This window comes from Malaya genurostris, chromosome 3 (assembly GCF_030247185.1).
Source record: "Malaya genurostris strain Urasoe2022 chromosome 3, Malgen_1.1, whole genome shotgun sequence".
NCBI lineage: Eukaryota > Metazoa > Arthropoda > Insecta > Diptera > Culicidae > Malaya > Malaya genurostris.
The window spans coordinates 183,928,129-183,953,898 of NC_080572.1; the positions used below are offsets into that span (position 1 = coordinate 183,928,129).

Below are 25,770 nucleotides of genomic sequence, written 5' to 3' on the forward strand. Positions count from 1 at the left end.
TTTGTACGCTATATTAGTTACTGACTAAACAAACCAACTTCGGCCATACCGGGTTCTAGTTCATAGTTCCAGAAGTACCGGAAAAAGTGGTCAAAACCTCTAAAACGAGACTCACTCAATTGCCTCAGAGATGATTTGATCGATTTGCACAAACAGACTCAAATAAAAGTTCCGATAGTCTCAGGGTGCTGTTTAGTTTCATCCCGGTCCGACTTCCGGTTCCAGATCTATAGGGTAAAGTGTGTTCAATCATTTAGTATGACGATGCAAAATAAAGAAAAATTCATATTAACTTAACATAACTGTTTACAAATTGAAAAGGTTATGTTAGTTCATACCCAAAAAAATTGACAGAATCTTCCACTGTTATTTTTAGAAAAATAAGTAATATGAGAAAAGCCTCATTACATCACTAGGTGGATTAAAAAAAATTTCTATTCCCGCGAGCTTTTAAGAATAGTCTAATCTGGAAAAAAATTTTGCTTCTTTGGTGTTATCTTTCGTTTTTTCAAAACTATAAGTTGTGGTCAGTTCATTTCATACGCGTTCCTCATCGTTTATTCTTATGCAAGGCTTATATTAGCGAGGCTTTCATTGAAACTATTTCGCTAAGATGTTTGTAGTTTTCTTTTTTTCACACGCGTCTATTTCTAAACTTACATTTTGAATTGAGTTTTCTAATTCTAGGCCGTCTACATGGTGGTGCACTAAATTTGTCCGCGTCTTTTGTCTCTTTATCCAATATGGCGATTCGTCAGCAATAAAATTTTACCACTTGAATAATATGCGCAATTTTATTGATCTAGCACACATGACGAATTTCGGGCTAAATCGTATTCAGACCCTCTACGATTTTAATGAAACCTGCTGTACATGAAGACTTCTTTACAAAAAACCACTTTGCATACTTTGTTTTTCCAAAAATGATCTAGACTGTCTTTTGAAAATGGCCAAACTTTTTTTACCATTTTTTTTCAAATAGCCGTAGTCTAAAAATGACAAATTCTACAAAAAAAAAGGTTGTTTTTACAAAATTAGTCAAGAATAAAAACATGGAAAAATCCTAATCGACTGGAATTTTAACGTGGAAAAAATTGATTTTAAAGATTTATAGTCAATCTGCCAAAAAAAACATTTTTAATTGGGATGAAATTTTGTTACAAGATAGGTGAGTATGTTCCACACCTACAGTTAAAAAGTTATTTAAAAAAAAACTTTTCCTTGTCCAAACTGATTTTTTTCCAGTGTAATTTTATCGAAAACTGAACCAATCTCAGAATCCAATTTTCCAACTGCTAACTGTCTGACACATGCAAAAAGTAATGGCAATCGGATGATAATAAAAACAATTGACCTTGAATTAAAATAACTGCATATTTTTCTCTCAGTAGCCGGCCGCTTAGAGATTGAGGAACAACTGAAAGTTTAAAAGCTAACATTTTGTTAGAAATTCACCAATATATTTCGATTATTTCAAAACAGACACTTATAATAAATAAACTGTCATGAATTTTTTTCATATAAAATAATTTTCCTTGATATCGCGGGATTCGGATGGTTTCAAATCGAGTGACTATCGTCCTGAAAATTTGAACTGCACCTGACGTATGTCACTGCTAAATAGAAATATCACTGTCTAAGTTTGTGAAAATCGACCCAGCCGTCTCTGAGAAAATGAAGAGAGTTTCCTTTTTGACCACTATTTCCGGTGGTTCTGGAACCTGTGCAGCTGAAATCGATTCGTTTGGTCAGCAATAAGCATAACCTATAAATTGAAATTATTTTGAGTCAAATTTAGAAGAACTAATCAGTGCTGTAAAACTTCATTCAGTTCAATTGAAATCGAATGTGTGGACACACATCTACTGCAGTAAACTTCACATTCTAACACACACCCTTCGCAGTCGCACCGAATGAGCATCATCCCGTCCTTCATTCGTTTCTCTTTCTACCGATGCTCAGTTTAACCACCGTCAGTTTATCTCTTGAAGTAACAAAATATCTCTTACAATTGAATCAGAGATTCGAGACAAAAATTCCTTCAAGTGAGGTTCATGTAAACATTCGACTTGGTTCAAGATAATGGAAAAAAGGATAAAAACCAGACATGATAACTGAAATATCAATTGCAAAATAAACATAAATCAATTGTTCCCACTTTCAATTTACATTTTTCAATATTTCAAAACACATCTCAATACATTTAAAACAGTCGAAATTATCGATTTTAAAATGCTGGTAATAATCGAAAACTCAAATAAGAACCTCTACCCTCTATTTATCATTATGGTCGGAGAGAGTTTCGTGTTATCGAGTTGATGTTTATGTCTATTCATTAGCACTTGCTCACTACCCGAAGTAAAGACAAGGAAGACAATGAAACAGGTAGACTACTTGGCATTACAAACTGAGCAAGCAAAACTTCAAGCGACTAGGTACGGTTATTCAATTGACGATGAATTCTGGGAGCTTCGGCAACAAAAGTAAAATGAATGAGAAGGGATATGCTGATAGTCAACGGCCATAAATTTCACTTTTATCAAAAATCTGGAACTAATCCGTTTTTTACTTTATCGCTCTAAATGACCGGTTGTAATTTCGTACTCACTTCATCCTGTATTTCCGGAATCGTAAACCGGATAAAATTTTACGTCAAATATGGAATACATAATACTTTTCATCTCGATCTACTCGTTACTGAGAAACTGGATTGATTTCCGGTTTAGAGCATACTAATGACTTACCCATTTCAGAAATTGTTCTTTCTATATCGATGTTATTTTATTCCGGAGTGTTTTTTCTTCGTTTATAAATGAACAGTCTAACGTTAATTTGATCACTCATACTTTTGACCCAACCTACCAAAGTTTGGCCTAATTCATTGCTTTAGAAAAAAAACATTAAAATCAGGGCAAGGTCCTTCAAATGTGAATTTATATATGAACTGGTTTGAATATAAGTTAGCGCTGGATTGGCAGCTGATTTCCCATGCTAGTCTAGTGCTAACCATACAGATGAGCTGACGTTGATCAAACCTTGCATGGCACCTTCAAGTACACGCGTGGGACCAGAGGAAAGTTTCGTGAATCAGCGCGACTAGCTGCACTACAATCTATTTTCAGGTGGCGGCAGAGCGATTTCACTTTTTTCTACACACTTCCTGTGTCTGTCCTTGCCGAAATTTCGAATTTAATAATCTCTACCGGCAGTGAAGTAAGATCCGAACCGACAGTTGGGGCAGCAAAACAGAAACTAGAGAATAATCGGCAACAAGGCGCCATGTCCCTCATTTACCTCATTAACCGTCCGAAACTGGCTGGCGGTCCCAGAGCAAAACGTTGCTATTTTACAAAAAAAATCGTTTGGTCTCCGTGTGTGCTGTTGACCAATGAGCCAGACAGTGAATAAGTAGCTGAGCTTGTTTCCGATTGGCGCAATGACGCTGCAATGAAATGTTGAGGCGCTGCTTGTTTAGATATGATACTTTCAGCAAGAGTTGTCAAATCGGTAGGAAATTTTTTACCTACATCACCTTTTTAACGATTTCCTATAAAAACAGGCTAGTTCATTTAAAAAATCATAGTAGAAGTGTAAGAAAAAGGTCTTACTCTGAGGTGGTAATGTTGATCTTAGTTCACTGTGCGAAATCTACCGTTTACTCAGAATAGAGCATTAAACTTGGTTCAATACCATTTTTCAAATGCCCGGAAATAACAAATAAAATATCTAAAATAAATGGTACTCTATTGCTAAACCTTCTAGTACTCGAGAAATCATTATTACATTGGTTTCTGTTTAAAAAAATGCTGATCCGAAAAAACCCAACCTTACCCAATTTCGCACATTTCTGAAGATTTTCCATATTTGATCGTAGTTTACACTAAAAAAAGTAGTAGTAATCAATTTGATATCGATTTTCTATCACTCCGAGTTTACTTTAATTGCTGATATCTATTAATACTATCAAATAAACAAAAAAAATCGCTGCAAATCACTACTGCTGATGTCGCAAAGCTGATTTACCGGTAGCGACACCTGCCAATTAAAAATGGAACCAAGAAAAGGAGGATGCTTTCGGAAATTTTCACATCGGCAGTAATGATTTGCAACATTTTTATCGTTTATTCAATAGTACAAATAGATATCAGCAATAAAAGTTCACTCGGAGTAGAAGAAAATCGATTTCAAAGTGATTACTACTACTTTTTTTAGTGTAAACTACGATTTAACATGGAAAATCTTCAGAAATCTGTGAAATTGGGTAAGGTTAGGTTTTTTCGGACCAACATTTTTTTTAAACAGAAACCAGTGTAATGTTGATTTCTCAAGTACTAGAATGTATAGCGATCGAGTACTATTTATTTTGGATACTTTATTTGTTATTTCCAGGCATTTGATAAATGGTATCAAACCAAGTTTAATGCTCTATTCAGATTGCCATTGCCGCGACGACATTGGTGGAGTTCAAAAAGTTATGTATTTCACATATAAAGTCCGCTTTGTACCAAATATTTAGTTAGTTTTTACGTATTACGAAGATTTTATTTTCTTTTTGTTTATATATATTATTGTGAGACGTATTAAGTTACTATGTTCGGTATGATGATGATGGATTTTTAGTTTGTTTGGAAGTTAAAAATAATGAGGAGTCTACAAACGTTTGAGCCTCGCGCGCGAAGCAGGTAGTGACTATTTGGAAAGCGAACAGGACTGACCGAAGAGCCTTAGCATTCGGTGTGTTAAGTTTGACTCTTGACCTTGATTGCAAGGTTTGATTAGTAATTTAAGGAATAGATTCGGGAAACTAATTGGGATCGACAGTTGTTGATGGAATTGGGCTTGGCTCTGCTCATCCGCAGTCTCGTTACTCCATCGTAGCTGATGTGTGTTGCGATGAACTGGTCCGGCGGGAAGGGCTGGTAACTGGTAACGATATCGGGTTCGATTTCTGATGTGATCAAGCATCTTCCCGGGTTGGAAATTTTCTTGATTAGCCCTGGATAGTAAATCCGAAATATTTGAATGGTATTTTGTGGTCAGTCGTTTCATTTGAAGAAGAATCTATACCTGCTAGATTAATCAGATCGTTTTCTTTTGTTTACTGGTTAAGATTGTAGGTGCAAAAATATTAATTATCATTTAGATCACTCGTTCTGCTCACACCTTTGTAGGGGTATGAGATGGGACCATCATCAGCTCATCTCTTCAGAGACCGTATAGGATTCATTTTTATCGATCAGGCATCTGTTGAATATTTATATTAGAAAATTGACTAGTTTTCGACGAAAAACCAATCATAACTTTTTAATGGTAGCTTATATTATAAATCTTTTTTAAGCAAAATTGTGCGCAATAAATAGCTTGACCAGTCTTCAGAAGTCAATTTTCTCTTAAAATTTAGAAAGTTTGATTTCAGATTTCAATCATAATTGGAACCACCTGTGACCTGTTATTCTTTGGTCACAATATAATTCCTTTGGTCACTGAGTCCAGCTTGTATATATTTTTCAAATATTGTATATTTTTGTTTATTTCATTGTCAGTAAATGTCTGAGTAGAATTTAAACGTCAATCGCGTTCATACTCCGTGTTTACATGTTTGAGTCACGTTTAAGTTCTGCTCAATAGCAAAGGTTGGTGTCAAAAGTAGAGTCTTGTTTAATTATTTATTCTATTTATTTATTTATTATTTATTTATTCTATTTATTATTTATTTATTTACATTTATTTATTGTTTATTTATATATTTAAAATCATTTATTTACACTATTTATTTATTTATATTATTCATTTATTTACATTCGTAAATTCATATATTTCTTTATACAAATTTGCTTAACAAATTATGAATATTTCGGTTAAAGGAAACAAGTGTAGTAGGTACAAATATAATCCAAGACACCAACCTGAAACACAAACGATAAATCATTGTAACCGTCATCTGTCCACACACTGTCATCGTCGTCATCATCGTAGCATAAAATGCGGGGGGCCGGCTTTGAAGGCGGCGGTGGGATTGGGATGGAAAATGGACAGCAAGCCGATAAAAACCGCGGGAAAATCCTTAAGCAAGGAGGAGTATTTTTCAGACCCGGTAGAGTGAAGATCGCAGCAGCGAGTCACAGGCAAGAAGTGACAGTGCGTTTCAAAAGTTCAAACTAGATCCAAAGGGATCTTAAACCGTTCAGAAGATCCACACGAACGTTAGTTTCTGTTCGGTGAGTCGAGTTGGGATCAGTGTGGTTGCCGTTTCCTTGAGTCGTACGCCGCGAGTGCAATAGACGGTCAGTGTTGGCAAAACCAAAGACGCCAATTACGACGCCACTACCCACGTATTGGCAGGGTTTGGCGGGAAAGACCGATCAAGTTGAAAATCCCACTCGACTTCGCGTTAGACACTCGTGATAATCCAAGTGCACGTGTACCACTCTCCGGGTTGTTTGTGAAACGCAGGCCTCCGTTACAAATAGGCCGAGTTGCTGCATCGTCTGGATACCCTGGTCATCACATCACTGTCCCATCGCCCCGAAGTCAGCGCCGTCCCGCCCGTCATCGCCCGCCGAGATCACCAAAGTCGACCAACGATCAGCACGGCCGCAACGGAGCGTCGAAGCTAAGACGTTCACCAAATAAACTTGCGCACGTAGTAAAAAGTATATTCTTTTGTGTTTATTTTATAAAATATAGTGTTTAGAATTAAAAATTGTACGGTCTTTCTTCTTTATACAAGCTGTGTCGTCCATTTTGTTTTATTTGTTACTTGTTTCCGCCGAAACGATTTACTCAGTGGCCACAGGTTGGGAAGAAAGTCCGCCCAAAAGAATTAGTGAAGTGAAGATTCTCCAGGAGACCAACAAGGTAAACGACCCTGAACTGGTGGTCCGGTGCTGAAACGCAGCCACCAGTAGTGTATGTACAAAACGACACGTAACAATTGGCGCCCAACGCAAAAAAATAAAAAAAAGTGCTTTGATTCCTAGACCAGAAGCAAACCACTTTTTTATCGTGTCTCCCGGAGAAAATTCAATTCACTACGTTCATTTCATTATTCGCGTAGTCATCAGGTCGATATTGTGTTCGGAAATTGTTCCTGGGATTAATTGTGAATGTTGTTTTTGCGAATTGTAGCGAGTGAGGAAAAATCGTCCAACGGACACGTCGTCAAATGCTATGGTTTGAGCGGGAATATTGATCGTTTGTATCGGTTATGTATTTCTACCTGAAAGTGTTCAATACTAGCAGACTAAATTTGACGTTTAATCACACAATTACAGAACGTTCATTTGTGGGTTTTGTTTATTTTTGTAGCGGTTGCGAAAGTTTTCGTCGTTTTTTGTGTTATTTTATGTTTCTTTTTAAGATGGCCAGAGCAGATCTCTAATTTAGGCAAACAAGAGAGCTGCTTCTAGGCTGGTGTGTAAATGTGCAATATTTAACAAATGAGGAGTTAGAACTGACTGCATATTCAGTCATTTTCTCCTTCGGCATTTACCGTACGCGGAAGCGAAAAAAAATAATCAAAGTATCAGATGATACAAAGGCAAATGCTCTCGAATATTGACACATTGAATCACCTTTATTTGGATGCTTTCATGTGATCTATTCGTCTAGTGTTCCGCCGAAAACCCATTTTTTTTAAGCTTTTAATAAACGTATCAATGTTTTATACACTATGCTTTCGGTACAATTAAGCAAATCTATCATAAAATCTGCTAATTGTTTTTATGTTCGTTTCAGTGTAGTTAATCAGGCAAATTTAGTTTTGTTTCTCATAATTTGGAAAAACCAAAAAAAAATCCAAAAAGGTATTTCTCATCTTTCCTAAAAGGATGTCAAATTATAATAGGAAAATCAGACATGAATAGTTTTTGATCAAATCAAAGCTACTTTCGGCAATCAGACAATTCACTTCTTGAGCTACAAAATATTTAATTGAAGGCGAATTTGTATAGACACACAATATAGTAACGCAAATAGTATGCAAGACGAACCTAAAACATAGAGGAGTTTCCCAAAGTAATTAAAAACATATTTTTCACAGGAAAAAAACTGTATTTGTTTTTGATATGTATTCGAGCTGACAGGTTTTTACCATACTTTACGGATAAATCCACTTTTTCTCTGGGCTGCTGCTTCTCGTTCTGCCAAATTGACTGGCTGGACCAGCCTGGACGCGAACAATGCGCTATAATAGAAACAAAGATAAATAGATTAGTCAGAAAGTTTATCGGATTCTACCTACCATTTCAATCATCGCATTAGTATATTCTTCAAAACACCGTCTTTGAAGATATTAAGGTTTTTCACGTCTGCTATCCATCCTCTACCCAACAAAAAGAAAACAGGCAACACTGTCTCCAAATCCTGAAATTAAAAACAAAACAACATAATTAAACAAAATACTTACCTGTACCATCCAAATTTGTATCACTTTTCATTATTTTCTATTAGCGGTCAGTAATGTACGAGCAGAACTGACAGATCGGAAAATAAACAAACATACGACAGGGTGGTATCTAAGTTGGCGGGATAACGTTTGCCCGCCGATTAGATGCCAACTGTACACTCTCAACGTAAATGGTTTCATTCTGCGTAGCTTCAATCGATTTTCTCTCACAAGTTGAGCGAGTAATAGAAGTACGTAATGAGTGAAACATTTCGTTAAAATTATGTATCTTTTCGACTCTTCGGAAAGAGTCGAAAAGAAAAATATTAAAATTAAGGGCGTCCGTAATATAAGTTTTAATTAGTTTAAGGTAGTATGCGTGTCATGTATATGAATGAATATAGAGTCTGAAAGTGAGTGCGATTGAATAAAATTTATGAATGTTAGTGTGACTGAGAATGAATGAAATTGAATGAATGAGACGTACGAATGAGTTAGGTTAAAATATTCTGTCCAAGCGTCGTTCTTGTGACAGTAATATTGTTTTGTCCAAGCGTCGTTCTTGTGACAGTAATGTAGTTTTGTCCAAGCGTCGTTCTTGTGACAGTAGTGAAGTTTTGTCCAAGCGTCGTTCTTGTGACAGTAGTGTAGTTTTGTCCAAGCGTCGTTCTTGTGACAGTAGTGTAGTTTTGTCCAAGCGTCGTTCTTGTGACAGTAGTGGTGTTTTGTCCGAGCGTCGTTCTCGTGACAGCGAAAAAATGGAAAAAATGTGAAATTTAGTCTGTTTTTCTTCCGGATAGTTTCTGTTATTTGTTGTGTTTCCGATCAATATTTCTGCTCTACCAATGCAAAGACCGTCTCAAATTCTGACGCATATTAAACAGTTTCGACAGCTACACTTTCGCAGTTGTTTTGGGAATGATGGATGGAACATATCGCACCTGATTTTGACAAATATTTTGGCAAGAGCACGAGACTGAAAATGGACAGGCTCACTGCTTTAGAATCATACAATTCCGGGAGAGAGAGCTCCTCTGGCCTTTGGAAAAATCATCCCTCGGAATTGAAACTGGTACTAAGGAAGAAGTAGTCGCATTAGAAGTCGGCTTTTGTTCGAAAAAAAACCTATGGTTTTTTTTTAAACCGAGTCGGGGAAAATTGTGACCTGTTATTCTTTGGTCACAATATAATTCCTTTGGTCACTGAGTCCAGCTTGTATATATTTTTCAAATATTGTATATTTTTGTTTATTTCATTGTCAGTAAATGTCTGAGTAGAATTTAAACGTCAATCGCGTTCATACTCCGTGTTTACATGTTTGAGTCACGTTTAATTTCTGCTCAATAGCAAAGGTTGGTGTCAAAAGTAGAGTCTTGTTTAATTATTTATTCTATTTATTTATTTATTATTTATTTATTCTATTTATTATTTATTTATTTACATTTATTTATTGTTTATTTATATATTTAAAATCATTTATTTACACTATTTATTTATTTATATTATTCATTTATTTACATTCGTAAATTCATATATTTCTTTATACAAATTTGCTTAACAAATTATGAATATTTCGGTTAAAGGAAACAAGTGTAGTAGGTACAAATATAATCCAAGACACCAACCTGAAACACAAACGATAAATCATTGTAACCGTCATCTGTCCACACACTGTCATCGTCGTCATCATCGTAGCATAAAATGCGGGGGGCCGGCTTTGAAGGTGGCGGTGGGATTGGGATGGAAAATGGACAGCAAGCCGATAAAACCGCGGGAAAACCCTTAAGCAGGAACGAATAGTTTTCTGATCCGGAGGAGTGAAGACAGCAGCAGCGTATCACCCGCCCAAAGTGATTGCGTTTCAATCGTTTTTTTAAAGTTTTTCAAAAGATCCAAAGGGATCTCTGTGATAATCCGTATCGAAGGTCCGCACGAAAGTTTGATTCGATAAACGGAAATCGAGTAGGGTCAGTGCGGTTAAATGCTAAATTCCCCGGTATAACGAACTAAACAGTGCTAGCACGACGCGAGTGCGATCTCGGTCTGTAAACGGCATAGTGTGACATTTTGTGGGCGTTAAGGACGCCACAGTGTTGAACCGGTGGAAGATATTTGCCGAAGTGACCGAAAACGTTATAAGCCCTACTCGATAGAAAGTTAGACACTCGCGTATAGTGATTCGTGCACGGTACCACTCCCCGGGTCCTTCGTAGTGAAACGCAGGCCTACGCTACACACAGGCCGAGTTGCTGCTTCATCTGGACAATCGTCGCAGTTCCATCGCCCCCGAAGCCAACGCCTGTCCCGCCAACCGTCAAGATAACCACCAAGTCGACCAACAAGCATCACGGCCGCAACGGAGCGTCGAAGCTAAGTTTTTCTACACAATAAAAGCGCAAGTAAAAAGTGAACTATTTTGCCTTTATGTTTTTTTGTCGTGCGCTAAAAATATATAGAATTTAAAAATTTAAATTGTACGGTCTTTTTCTATACAAGCTGTGTCGTCCATTTTGTTTAGTTTTTTTGTGTAATTCTGTTTCCGCCGAATACACGATTTACTCAGTGACCACAGGTTGGGAAGAAAGTCCGCCCAAATATAGTGAAGTGAAGATTCTCCAGGAGACCAACAAGGTAAACGACCCTGAACTGGTGGTTCGGTGCTGAAAAACAGCCACCAGTAGTGTGATACAAAACGATACGTAACACACCCTAATGGTATTTTACTCTAAAGAGGTGCCAGTTGATTGCAAACAATTTTTCTGAAGACACCAACTTCAAAAGCCTACTTGATTAATAGCGAAAATATTTTTGTCTTGCTAAATTGCCGTTTCGGACCACTGTGCATTGCTTAGTTCTAACTTCGCCACTTGGTCAATACCAATCTAACAAACTCTTCAGTGATAGCAGCGCTGCCAAAGTGACATACTTACAACCAGACCCTGTCAGCTTGGAACGAAATCAATCTTCAGTTCAGCAACGCCATCGCATGGCATCACATTAAACATATTATGTCAATTGAATGGTTGCGCAGTGCTGCTATTTTCGCACGCACGAATTTGACATTTCTCTGCCCTAATTCTATGTACGAGATTCGAAGCGGACTCGCCCGAGTTCGCCATACTCGCAAAAAAGGATATTTTCAAATTTCGCTGATGATTCCAATTATTGTTGTACTGTATTTAGCGGCACAATTTCCGGCGATTCACTCGTCAGCCTTTTCCCAGTCTGCCTTGTCGCTAATTTCTAATATGAATGAAAAATCTCACCCAAGTTAAAATGTTGAGAGCACTTGGTCTTAAAGTCTAGTGTATCCGTAGGCGTAAGGATCTGCAAGGCGTTCGCGGTTCGGTTAAACTGCAAATGCCCGTGTACATATGGACATAACATTTCTCTAAACCAGATCATTCAAGCATCGTTACGTTTTCTCTGCGCACAACAAAGCTGTACAGTTCATCGAGCACAAGTAGGACAACCGATTTGTTGCGTCTCGAAGCGCAAGGTCCTTGTACGATATTCACGAGAAAGTTTTATAAATAATTCTCACATGCGACAATAGACACATTGACGGTTCGGCAACATAGTCTTAATGTAGAAGCTGTAAAACACCGTGTTATCGTTTGCGACAAGCAAAAAAAACACTCTGCCAACGCGTTCCCCTCTCCGCCGGCCCTCCCACTATGTTTAACGAATGTCGATTTTGTTTACGGCTTGGGTTGGATAAAGTCAGCAATCTGCGCGCTTTTAGATTCTATGACTTTTGGTTAGTTGGTGATTTTTTTTTTTTTTGGATTCGACTAATCTGTCAAGACAAGTGTCACGGGACATGGGATCTCGCATTTGTTCGGATTGTGGGAATGTTGGTCCGTCAGCTGATTAGTCACCCATTCATCAATGATAGGCCTGAGATCATCCAATGAAGTGCTAAAGTGAAGGAGATACACAGATGATAGTTGATCGGCTTTGAAACCCACTGATTCAAGTGCAGAGTAGAATTAAATCTATTTGATGTGATACTAACACAATCATTTGACCTCGAAAGATCGTGATGTTGCTTTTTTTGTATGAGTTGGAAAAAGCCTACTTAAACTGAAATATCGTAGTCTTCTTCTCCTTCAGGCATAAAACCTCCTCTTTTTTCATTTTTTCTATCAATAAATTGCAATCATTCAACTTATTGCTTTCGATTGGAAATACAATTATTGCGAATAATCCAACAGGGAAAAAATATCAACATATCAAATTTAGAATAATTTCGATATACATATATATATAATTTCGATATACACTGTGACATGTTTGTTTACATGTCAATAACAGCTGCGCAATCGATTGGTTTCGGTATGGTTTATCGTTTCAATGATGAGTCGAATTGATCCGGAAACGCGAAAGAAAATTCTGCGCACTTGGTGCTCAGAAAGTGGTGTCACGTACAACAAAATTGCAAAACGGGTGAAAGTGCACCACACCAGTGTCAAAAATATTATCGAGAAGTTCGGTAAGACCCTTCCCATGAAGAATTTGACCCAATCCGGTAGGAAAACGGGTCCCAGCCAGCCCGGCCGGGACTTAAAAGTGGTTGAGTACATCAGGAAAAACCCATTGGCGTCGACGCGAGATTTGACCAAGCAGTTCAACACCAGCATCGGGATGATTCAACGGATCAAAGTTCGGAACTCCCTGAAAACGTACAAGAAACAGAAGGTGCCGAAAAAGTCGCTGGTACAGCAAGTTCAGGCCAAAACAAGAGCGCGAAAACTGTATAACCGGATTCTACAGATTAAAGACGGATGCATCCTGATCGACAACGAAACCTACGCCAAGGAAGACTCTCGAGCGCTGCCCGGACCGCAATATTATACGAAATCGGTGTACCAGGACCTGGACGACGCTGACACCACGGTGGCGATGGAAAAGTTTGGGCAGAAGCTGTTGGTCTGGCAAGCAATTTGTACCTGTGGTTTTCGGTCGTCGATTTTCTTCACGAAGGGCACAATTAACGCCAAGGTGTACGAGGAAGAATGTTTGAAGAAGAGAATGCTGCCACTGTACAGAAAGTATAAGGCTTCTCCTCTCTTCTGGCCGGATTTTGCTTCAGCCCACTACGCCAACTCCGTTCTACAATGGTTATCAAAAAATAATGTACAATTCGTGGAAAAGGACAACAGCCCACCGAACTACCCGGATCTTCAGCCAATTGAAAGGTATTGGGCAATTGTCAAGCGGCATTTTCGGAAGGAAGGTACAGTGTCCCAAAACAGTTAAAAAAAAACTAGACAGCTGCCACCAGGAAAGTCACAAAAGTAACTGTGCAGAATTGAATGAAGAATGTCAAGTCCAAAGTGCGAGCGTTTCACAGAAAATAGGATTTTCTTCAATATAATCAGTGAAATGCATAAGAATGTAATTTGTCTACAATATATCGAGAACTGATGTCAAAATATGTTTTTTTTTTCTCTTTTTTATTCAATAATCAATGTTGCTAACTACTTTTCGATACACTCCTTATGAGTAATATGAGAAAGGTATCATTACACCACTAGGTGGATTAAAATAGGTTTTCTAATATGTAGTCAAATACGAATACATTACATCGCAGTTATTCTAAGATTCGACATGTCTGGATGAGATTCGACGAATTAAGTTTACCTGCTTTCTCCTCATATCTTCTAGTTGTTTTTTTTTTTTCAAAATAAAATAACAATCGCACTCACCCAAAAATGTCACCACCAGTGAATTAATACATCGTGCTCCTCTGTACAAAAACCGGCAATTAAACCAGAGAAGTCGTTCAAAAGAGAATGTTCACATCAGAAGGCCAACTTCCACAACGTAACAAGACCAATTTCTCTGACAGGACATCAAGCTGCGCTACATAAGAGCCTATACAAAGCTTTCCATGCCCGGTTCAGTGCCGACACAGTTCCGTGCTCGGACGCAAATCCTCCACACGTTTCGATACGTGTATTCAAACTTATCTGGTTCAGTGCCGACACAAAACGGTGCCGGTGTGAATACACTCGCTCAATCGCGTGGAAGAATATTTGCGTCCGTGCACGGAACTGTGCCAACACTGAACCGGACCGGAATGGTGTGAATAAACCTTCAGATATAATTTTACACACCCCTGAAAAGATACGGCTTTTTATAACCATTAAAGTTGTTAGAAAAGATGGCATCTTCCAAATTCGTACACTTGCGTGCTTAGCGATTTTCGCTACCGAACTCTCATCGAATTTAGATTTCCAGTACAAACACCAAAATAAGCTCTATTCATGCTTCACGATTTCCAACGATATTGGTCGTAAATTCTATCAGTCTTTTAACGACCATCACCACAGATCTTCAGTGCTCGTTTGTAAACGATTTGGCAACAAAGTTGCGTAGTTACCTTGCTCGCATTGAGGGGGGTGGGCAAACACAGACGCATTGATCGCTAGTAAAAATAACACGCGATCCTCACCACGCTAAGTTTCCTTAGACTTTTTTTTGTTTGCCTCAACCAGACCACGTCGATAGACGAATTGTGATCCCACATTCCTCTTCCGAGTTGTTTGTGGTGAGTTTGGGGCGGTTCTTGATGATCATAAAAATCAAATTTGCACACTTTATAAATTGATATGAACCTGCTCATTACCGGTTTCTGCAGTCTGGTAGTCGATTTTTCAAACAGGTTTTTCACTTACGCTAGGAAGATCCCACAGCCTTCAGTGCGGCCGAGGATTTCCCTCAGATCCGAACACAGGCGAATTGATTTCGTCCATATACAAACATACTTATTTTTTTCGCACATCTTCCCTCTGTTTACGAAATCGTCCAAGTTCAAAAACCTCGTCTAATTTTATTTCGATTTATATGTCTGCGTACAACGTTCCGCAGTAAATGGAGCAACGCGCCATAATAACTGCTCGATTTCCTATTGGGGAACACCACTGACTCCGGTGCTTGGGACCTGGTCTGAAATCTTGCAGGAACCGGCAAATGTACTGACGAAAGCCAAAGGGGTGTGAACTTATTAGAATCCGATAAGTGGAAAATGTTTCCTTCTCAAGGCTAATGGAATTTTTTGGCGCTAATTTTTTTTCTTTTCTCACTCACTTACTCTCTCTCTCTGTTTCTCTCTCTGTTTCTGCTTTACAGGTAAACCACCGGCGATCTATTCCATCACGCCGAACGTGACGCGGCAGGAAGGTAAACGGGTGCGTCTGGTGTGCAAAGTGCGGGGGCAACCGCCACCAAAGGTGACGTGGTTCAAGGACAGACGTTCCATCAATCGGAACGTAACGAAATATGCTCAAGTACACCTCAAGTAAGTGCATCACGTTACATATGTGTTTCACGGTTGCAATCTACAAATTGTTAGTACTATTAATTGGACAATTGAGGTTGCAATGAATGAAACTCCGAACAGTAATGCTAGGTTAAATTTTGTAAATGTAAATGTCAAGACAAGTTGAAATGGTAACAAAGTATTACAAATGACTTACTTTAATATCAGTTCCGTATTTTTTATATAATCTTCGAATCAACAGATTCAATATATAATGCTAGAAAAACTAATGTATATGTATTTGCTCATGGAGCACACTACATTGACACTAATTACTAATATACTAGGGAAGACCGGGGCTAGTCCGGACACGAGGTTAAATCGGACAGCTAAAAATTTTATACATTAGCAATTATTTCGATTCAAGGATTGACTTTGTAAACGCGTTTTCATGTGACAGACAGCCGTCAGTTAGTTTGATGGCGATAAGACAATTCAGTTTGCCGTCAATTGTGTTGTTTTTAACTCAGTAAGTCGAGATCACAAAATGTCTGTGTGGGTATGTGTGTGTATATGTGACAAATAATTTCACTCAATTTTCTCAGAGATGGCTGAACCGATTTTCACAAACTTAGATTCAAATGAATGGTTTTAAAGTCCCATACAAAGTTCCTGAGTTTCATTTGGATCCGACTTCCGATTCCGAAATTACAGACATCATAACATCATAAATTAAGTTAACCTAGAATTCCCACTGTACGGTGACACTGACAGCACTTCGAATGAGAAACGGGTGTATTTTTTTCCATTAGCTACTGTGGTTGTGTTAAATGCGCAGGCAACTTTTTACATGCATTTTTGGAGCATTTACGCACCTATTCTACACCAGAAGACGCTTTTGCTGTCACGGGTTGCTCAACTACAGTACTATTACACTGGGGAATCCAGGTTTATTTTATTTATTTTATATGCACAAAAAAAAATCACAACCGTTTCTCAGACATGGCGTAACCGATTTTCACAAGCTTAGATTCAAATGAAAGGTCTTATGGCCTCATACAATTTTCTTGAATTTCATTTGGATCCGACTTCCGGTTCCCAAATTACAAGGAAATATGTGCAAATTTATTAAAAAATGCGCACGCAAGTTTCTCGGAAATTTCTCAACCGATTTTCACAAACTAAGAAACGAAAAAAAATTTCAAATTCTTTAAAAAGTCCTCGAACAGTTGAGTATTTATTCACAAGCGAGGGCGAAACGAGGTGCACATTTTTATAAAACTTACTGTTAAATTCATCTAGTTGGCAGAGCTTGTTAGTTAGTGAATATATAAAACTACTTTGGGACTACTAGTCCCCAATTTCCGCTTCCGAAAGCACCGATTTTCACGAATCATGATTCAAATTAAAGCTCTCATTGTCTTAAAATATACTGGCCCTTATTACCGTTCTCACTCCACTTTCACATTCACTTCACTTACATGTCACTTCACTTGATTTTACCTATTACCAGTATCACGCATAGTGAAGTGATCACTGTGGTGGAAAAAACTAATTTTTTCAACAAAATGTTGGTGGCGTGATGTTCATAATGACGTCCAGTTCATTCAAGTAATTGCTTTGTCACAGAAGCGACTTTCGTAATAAGGACCTACATTAACTTCACTTGATTTCCACAGTGAAGTGATACCCATAATAAGGGTCACAGTCACTTCACTTGGTTTTCACCGTGTAGTGACACCGGTAATAAGGGCCACTGTGCTTAGTTTAATTTCGCAGCGTGCTTTGTTCAATTCCGTGTAGCATAGGTTGCCACATTAAAATTGATATTATGAGGTGAAAAAAATGTATTGCAATTTGTGTTATTACAAAATCATGATAACGATGCTTTTCTATAAAAGTACACTTATTGCCTTTCTCATATAGAAAAGTTATGCAATCACATGAAAAATTGACTAGTGAAAATTGGCCCAGAAGGCTAAGTGTTCTATATTATTCGACACAGTTCATCGAGCTGAGCAATGTATGTGTCTGTGCGTGTATGTGTGTGAGTATTTGTCATATCATGTACTAAACGAACCGATTTCGGCTATACTGGTTCCAAGTTCCCAGAAGTACCGGAAATAGTGGTCAAAAAGTTTCAAACGAGACTCACTCAATTTTCTCAGATGATTTGATCGATTTCCACAAACAGGCTCAGATTAACTTGACATAACTGTTTACAAATTGAAAAGGTTGTGTTAGTTTATACCCAAAGAAAGTTTCTTGTTTAATTCAAGACTGAAAAAAAATTCTTCATAGAATCTTCTAGTGATATTTTTGAAAATATAAGTAATATGAAAAAGGCATCATTACAAAACTAGGTGGATTAAAAAAGGTTTTTGAAACCAACAGAAACAGAAACCATTCAATCACGATTTCATTTCTTTTGCTATCATTAAATTATCTTAAGATTTGGTGCCCTACTGTGTTCTCTCTTCATTTTCGTGTAAAACTCTATAGTGCGGTTTAGCCCCGCGGTTCCTAAATATAGGGTTTTGGGTGTGTCACTTCATCGCGATTTGGTACAAAAATTGATGCATATTGTTCTTCGTCAGAAATTGGGAATGGAGCTGAAGGTATATATAAATAAATAATTGATACATTGGGTAAAAACCTAGGTGTAGTATTTTTTCTCAATTTCCTGAAATTATAGCAGCATAGTATGTTTGAGAAAGTTGAAAAGTTTTTAATGATGAAAAACTTTGTAAAACATGAAAAACTCATATAAATTGAAAATATCTATGTTTTCTTACAAAAACTGGTTTTAGGGCACCCTTTTCAGAAAATACATTAAATCATGAATTACACTCAAGTTACGAGAATAGTATCTTCAGCAAATTTGTTTGAAATAACTTTTTGCACAACTTTGTCGAAGTAACTTATCCCCTATGTTGATCCAGAGCTAAAATAAAATTTTTATCTCACTTTTAGGGGGATTGATCACATAAATGAAATTTGTAAAAAGATGGCGTCTATCATTCTGAGCAACTTTGCTGAAGATACTGTACCTCAAAAATCACGTTTCTATGAGTTATCAATTAAGAGCGTGAAATTGGGCTTTTGAACCACTGTGCATCGGTTTAATCGTAGATTGCATTGATTCTTACCGGAATGGTTTTATAATACTAAATGACATTACATCTTATCGTTCTACAGGGTCCGGCAATTGATTTGCTATATTACGTTAATGGTCATTATCATATTGAAGACGAAACTCTATCTGACTACCCCTCGTCATTTTGTTTACATTGTATGTTGGCCAGTGCCAGAGATGCCATTTATACAGATTTATCTGTATTATACAGATTTTTACATACGTATACAGAATACAGATTTCATACAGATTTTCTAAATTTAATACGGATTTCCCAAGAAACAAAAAAAAGCTTTTTCGTAGGAGCAATCTATTAGTATTTGATTGCAGTGACGAGAAGCAAAGTCTTGGCATTACATTCTTTATGTGGAATTAAACCTTTCTGTTCCAACAGAGAGATGAAAAGAATTATTGCTCATTGAATCTACCATTCAACAGCCATAATGTGTTGGAATAACATCTTTTAACATCATTTTACTGTTGAAATTTAATTTTATTAGTTAATACAGATAAATACAGATTTTTTATACAGAGTAATAAAAATTTCCTATGAAAATATCTGGCATCTCTGGCCAGTACTGGAAAAGCACGATGATAAATGAACAGGTGGCGAAATTTGTCTGTGTGAATGCGGTTGTCATTTTTTTTTTGAAAAACAGGTAGATATAGGAATGAAACATGTGAACATCGAGCGTTTCGGGATCATCCGTCGAATCACGTCCAGTCCAATGTCACATATGACAGTCATGACCAAGCGCACGGATGAATTTAGAGGAGACTGTCATGCTTGTACTGGGTGATGAATGTAACGAATGATTGTCATAAACATAATGGACTGCATTTTGTTGTCAGTGGGAATTTTATTTCTGGTGATAAATTTTCATGAAGAAATTCATAACAGTTATTGATGGTTTTCATCTCGATACTGTTCGATTTTCGTACCATTATTGCATGCAAGTCAATGTTGCAATAAAAAACTACAAGGATCAGCCCCATGGGGTTGTTCGAGCCATTGATGTGGAACAAGACAACTAATTAAAAATTTCTAATGATCTACAATCAAAAAGTTCAATCAATCCGAACTAACACCGAACATCATTTGTCTTGATTTGCATTTGTTTTATAACCGACGAAATTATACCATTATCCCAAATGTATGCAATTATATCTTTGTACATACTTGCGATTTCGATAATTAAGCTTCTCTTCGCCAAGCTTGTGTTCAAGTTTTTTATGCAAGCAGTTTTTTTTTTAGCATTAAGTTTCTCTACCTGCGATTTCAGTTGAAGCGATAAACTATTTCTCATTATCAATCGAGTTCATCTAATATAAATTAGAAATTAATCTTAAGCACTTAAAATTTATCCAGAGGTAACTGTCAATTTTTCATGGGGAAACGACATAACATGGAATTCCGAGCTTGCATGACACAAGATCAGAGCATACCAATTAAGGGCTGAGGCCAGTGTGTTTTAGGACGTTTTAAAGGTCTATTTTCACGCTTCAAATCTGATTTTCTCAGAAACGGTGACGAATATCAAAAAACCCAACTGACAATCTCTTAGAAAATTAGTTTAGATTATTCTATGAAAATTTCAGAATGATTGTTTGACTTTAGCGGTCGGGAAAGTCTTTTTTCTGTAGGAAGACTTGCATAGCTGAAAACGGCAACTTTCAACTTGTTCATTGAATATCTCGCTTTCAAAAGCATGGATCAAAAATCTATCCTGACAATGTCTCGATAATTTAGTTTGGATGCGATTAGTGCAAAAAAACATATATGTTGTCGCGATAAAAATTAAGTGAATGTTATTTCTATGGCGGCAACTTTTTTTTCTGCTCTTGTTTTCTGGTAACGTAACGAAACATGAGAGAGAAATAAAATCGGCTCTGCAAGGCTGCCAAACAAGCGGTAGCTTTATTGGATTTTATGTGATGTAGTCAAATTTGTAACCGAAAATATCAAAATTTTCTTGGCCACCCGGCCACATCGAGAGTCATTTTACACATTTACGAGAGAGCATGGAGAGAAATGTAATACGCACAGCGAGCAACACGGTTTCACGCTAACAACTGGCCTCAGCCCTTAAAGCTTGAAATCGTTTTATGACACGTTTTTGTCTTGCACTCTAGTAACAACCTACCTCTAGCATGCTACGAGTAGGACTGAAACGTTAGCTTTAATTTCGCTTCTATTTATAGATTCGCGTGCTTCCAACAGCTTCGCTTTTGCATCGATTGTCCAATCAGAGCGATGCTCTCTCTTTGATACATCGCTTACTCCTTCAAAACCGTCGTCTATGTCAGGGAAATCCGGTATGCCAAAGATTTTTAGCAGCCAAATAGGACACTGCTCGCTACTAATCAAAATTTCAATCAAATATAATTGAAAATACGTGGCTTGATACATTCAAATCGAAACGTAGAAATATTTCCTATCAAATGATGAAATAATATTAATAATTGATACAAAATAGACTGAGCTGTAAGTGTTCAAAACCTGACCACATTTCTACGTGTAGTTTTTCTTGAGTTTCTGATTTGCACCACTATATAGAAAATAAAGATGTGTTCCGCATCAAAATCGCAGGTTTAAACATCTTTAGAGGTGCGTAGAGCAGTGAATTAGCGAAAAACCCACTGTTCAAATAGAATGACAAATATTATTTTTTCATATTTTATATCGGTTATAGAGGTATAAAAACATGGTCATTCGCCTCTCGTGCCAAAAAAAAATTACATGGTTGATACTAAAACCCAAGTAGGCTTGGTGGAAAGCGATTATCTTACCCATCACTCTGTGCATGTCTCCAAAGATTAATTGAAATAAAAAGGACAGCGTGTCTTTTACCAAGAAATGATATTTTTTATGAGTTTCTCATTTGGCTTCTCCAATAAAAGTGTCCACTCAGTCATTGCAAAAACTGAACTTAGTTATGGCGACTTTACGTGACTTACCAATTAAAAAATTAATAAATCGGACTTTATTTCCCTTATCAGCCTTTACTTGAAACACTGGCTTTTCCCGCAGTTCTTTTATTAATACTTTTCTTTTGAATTTTCATCCTTTCTTGGAAGATTTTCAATGGATTCAGCTACAATCGTTCTGGCGTGAGTATTTTGTGGAAAAGGGAGATTACAGGTATTGAGACCCGTTTTTACGTCCATAACAACTTGTTCGAGATTGAATTTAGAAGGAATGACATAATTCAACCCATGGTTGAATAGCTCTTTTTGTTTATCGGTGAAGTTCTGAAATGAAAGGTTGTCCAAGAAGTCATACAAAATCCGTATGGAAGGTTTTGAAGGTCAGGCTTTAGACTGTTTGGAACGTAAATTTTCGGATTTCTAATGAAAGTGAAGCAATTTTCGTTCGGATTCGCAATCTTCTGCAAATTTTACTTAACTCAAGACAATTGAAAACCAAGGTCGTATGGCTACTTTGATGGAAAACTGATTCGAGAACAGATTCTCAATTGACGTAGTCAAAAAATGACGAGAGGGTTGAGCTTGACTAAAAAACACGTCATGTTATTTGGGGACAGCATGTTTTAATATGATTTTGCTCAATTTTTAACAACGCGTAGGAAAAACATATTATTTCGTTTTAAACATAACTCGTTTTAGCTCATAGTGTGAATATAATACTATAAAGAATACGAAAACGTAGTTCCATGTTACAACAATCAATCATATGATAGAAGCTAAGCTTGCTCCTTTGACTGGAATATAATGCGAAATGCAGTTCTATATTCGTGCGATTGTCCAAAGTAATCCTGCCATTCCTGAAAATCTAAAACAAGTTATCTACGAATAAGTGATCGATGAGCGCTGTCGTTGTCATTCACAGTTCTTTGAGAAACTGTCGAAGTCAATTCTTACTGTTTAGATTTCGTAAGAAAAAAAATCAGTCAAGTAATCCTGATTCCTCGAAACGAACGTACGATTTGATGTGTTCAAATCCAATTGCATTAACAAATCATCACATTTCAAGTCATATCAAATACACATTTTTCTTGCCTCTTCTCTCTTTTCCAGAAAACGATCCGAGCTCATCATTCATTCTGTGATCCCCAGTGATTCTGGAGAGTACGAGTGCAGAGCTAAAAATAAATACGCCAAGATTTCCAACTCGACGCACGTTAATATAACGGCCAAACATTCGAGCACCAAGAAACCAAGTAATTATATTGCATTTTCCACCCGCACTTTTCCGAAATCGCCACCCTTGGAACGGACGGTACGACCGATGTTTCGCAGCGTTGCACTTTTACCTGCGTGTTCGCCCTTTGCCAGCTTTATTGTGCCCTCTTGAGTGATGGATATAAATGAATCTGTGCACTCCTAAATATCCCCAGCAGACAGGTAAAACTGCGGCCAAGTTGAAACACATTCGATGCGGCCGCAGCAGTACCGGTGGCATGTTGCAACACGGTTTTCCACTTGGTTTAAATTTGGACCTCGGTGTCGAAACTGTGTGCTGCACTGACTGATTCAACGACGAAAAACCGTTGGAAAACAAACGCGACAAGCACAAAAAAAAACAATATTATTTATCCCGGTGATATATGAGTCATGAGTCAGCAAACGTCGGGGACACGAGGTTGGCGATTCCATTCTTAATATTTTCACACTTCTACTCACTTTGGGTCTAGTGCACTAACTGCCTGTTGCATTTACGGTTGGGTTTCATAGTTTCGGTTTGGCTAATTTTGCTTTCTTTCCAGAAACGACACACTCGACGGAACCTCCGTACAATCCGCGACCCTGCCGGGGGCCAGGAGCAGAACACTTCTGCCTGAACGGTGGCACCTGCATTCACTTCGAGGATCTCCAAGAGTGGGCATGCACGTAAATATATATATACAAGTAGACAATCAAGAAAAGTGAATGTAGACGAAGATTGTACCACTTGTGCTCTTTAATATCGCGAAACCACAGGACCACTTGACAGATTTCGGTTTTTCGGCATTTTACATTCTTCGATATTCTCAACATTTGACGGTGATTGCAAAAAAAAATAACACTCTAACTTTGTTCTGTTTTACCATTTTCAGATGTCCCAAGGGTTTCTCGGGCAACAAGTGCGAGAACAAAGACATCGATTACCATCCCACAACGTCCAGTAAGCACCAGGACTGCTCTTACGGTTACGGATATGGAGGTTACTATTGTTAAAATAGGCTTCATAACACCAATTGTTGAATTAACCTATTAGACACGAACGAACAAAATCTGCCATCCCAACACCAACCACCACCAAAATCACCATCACCATTACCATCACCAGTCCTTCAGAACCTGGTTTCCACCTTCCAGAGTTTTCCGAATTCTCACTACTCTGTCTGCTTCTCTCCCTCTTCTAGCGAGAAGTATTTCAATTCTTTAGTCAGATCGGGTGTGTAGCCAAGTCAAATGGGCACAGAATGCTGGCACACGATAAAGAACAAATAGCAAACAAATACGGAGTAAAACAACACAATTCAACTTTAAACAATCGAATGCCAAAAATTAGCCTGTAGTTAACATTGTTTCTATGGACAAAGCGGTAGAAACGTTATTAATAGCAACTAATTAAAATTGTAAATAATGGAGAACGAGTCATGTTTTCTTGTATCATATAGGGAAAAGGTTTTCTCTTACTTTAATTATGAAGTTATAGTACAAATTTGTGTATAATGTGTAAAAAATACTATTTATATTTGAGTAACTTTTATTAATATAACTAAAGCCAAATATTTATAGCACGAAGAAAACATTCCAACAATTTTGGATAAATCAATTCAACTAACAGGAACCAAGAAAACAAATATTTTTAGACTCAAACCGTTCGACCAAAAAAAACCGATACTCACTTTTATTAGACCTATTATAGACCAACGACTCGTAGCGAAAATTATTCCGTTTAGTGTGTACTACCGAACCAATAAGTGTCAATACTCAGCTTTTCTCGAAAACATTTGGTTTAGCTTTTTTTCTTTTAACTTTAACAATTGGTGTTATAGGAATGAACATTCTTCTGAACACTAAGGTTTCATTAGTTGATGCCACAACTCACACGGTGATTTATTTTCACTCTTTCTCTCACTCTCTGTCGAAATACGGTAAAACATGTCCACTTTCTTTTCCTTTGTAGAACGCATACTCGTATTTACTAGTATTCCGCTTTGTTAAACTTTGAAGCTTTTATTAACCTATTATGCTTCCTGCTCATGGATCGTTTCGTTCTCATTAAATTGACGGTAATTCACAGTTCAAAATTTACTGAATACTTCTGATCTAATAACGATGTTCAATACTTGTTCTAGGTATAGATGCAAAATTTATGACAGTTTTAAAATTTGAATATATAAACTATAACAACGAAGAAACTGGCAACACTAGCAGCGTTTAACTAGTGTTCCAAACAAATGTCGTTTTTCATTGATTCCACTCGCTCGGTGCCTGTGTTTTGCCCTGACAGCCGATCAATGAATTGGTTTTGTAAAGTTTGGTTTGCACGCATGCTGCTCGGAAAAGAAAACGGGTGCAAAATAGTTGCCCGCGAATTGCCCCGAAAGTGCATTTTTTTCGTGCGGTGCAAATCAATGAAACGCAGTGAACCTGTTTTTATTGCCCCACTGCACGAAAAGTGCACGAATCGAGCAAAACACTCCACGAGTGTTCTCAATGAAAAACGACAAAAGGTAGCGTTAGAGCAAATTCAGCAGCTGCCAGATTCATATGGGTGGTCTATAATATAACTGAAACTGATACAAACGTATCCCCAGCAAGCCGTTTTAATTTTATTTATTCGAACAGTTCTACTGTCAAATTTAATACTGGTTTTCTTTTTATTCAACAATTTAATTTTTAGGGCACTTTTTAAAACTGGTACACGCTGCCGTTCTATTTTTTCTATATTTGAAACTCAGATAAAACGCTGCTGGAGCTGCCAATGTATTGTGTTATAAATTCTAGATTGAAATTTTAAAACTGACA

At 37.3% G+C, this 25,770-nt stretch overlaps 2 protein-coding genes across 7 annotated transcripts in view; one reads left to right on the forward strand and one right to left on the reverse strand.

Moving 5' to 3' along the window:
- Positions 1-25,770, forward strand: part of LOC131439566 (protein vein) — a 174,777-nt gene that overhangs the window by 120,321 nt on the left and 28,686 nt on the right. For all 6 annotated transcript variants that reach the window (XM_058610727.1, XM_058610722.1, XM_058610723.1 and 3 more), the window contains 4 exons: positions 15,524-15,692; positions 22,828-22,970; positions 23,517-23,640; positions 23,847-23,953. In XM_058610727.1, the coding sequence (XP_058466710.1) occupies positions 15,524-15,692; positions 22,828-22,970; positions 23,517-23,640; positions 23,847-23,953 (543 nt within the window). The remainder of the gene's footprint in view (positions 1-15,523; positions 15,693-22,827; positions 22,971-23,516; positions 23,641-23,846; positions 23,954-25,770) is intronic.
- Positions 1-25,770, reverse strand: part of LOC131439567 (uracil phosphoribosyltransferase homolog) — a 165,489-nt gene that overhangs the window by 82,052 nt on the left and 57,667 nt on the right. The window lies entirely within an intron of this gene.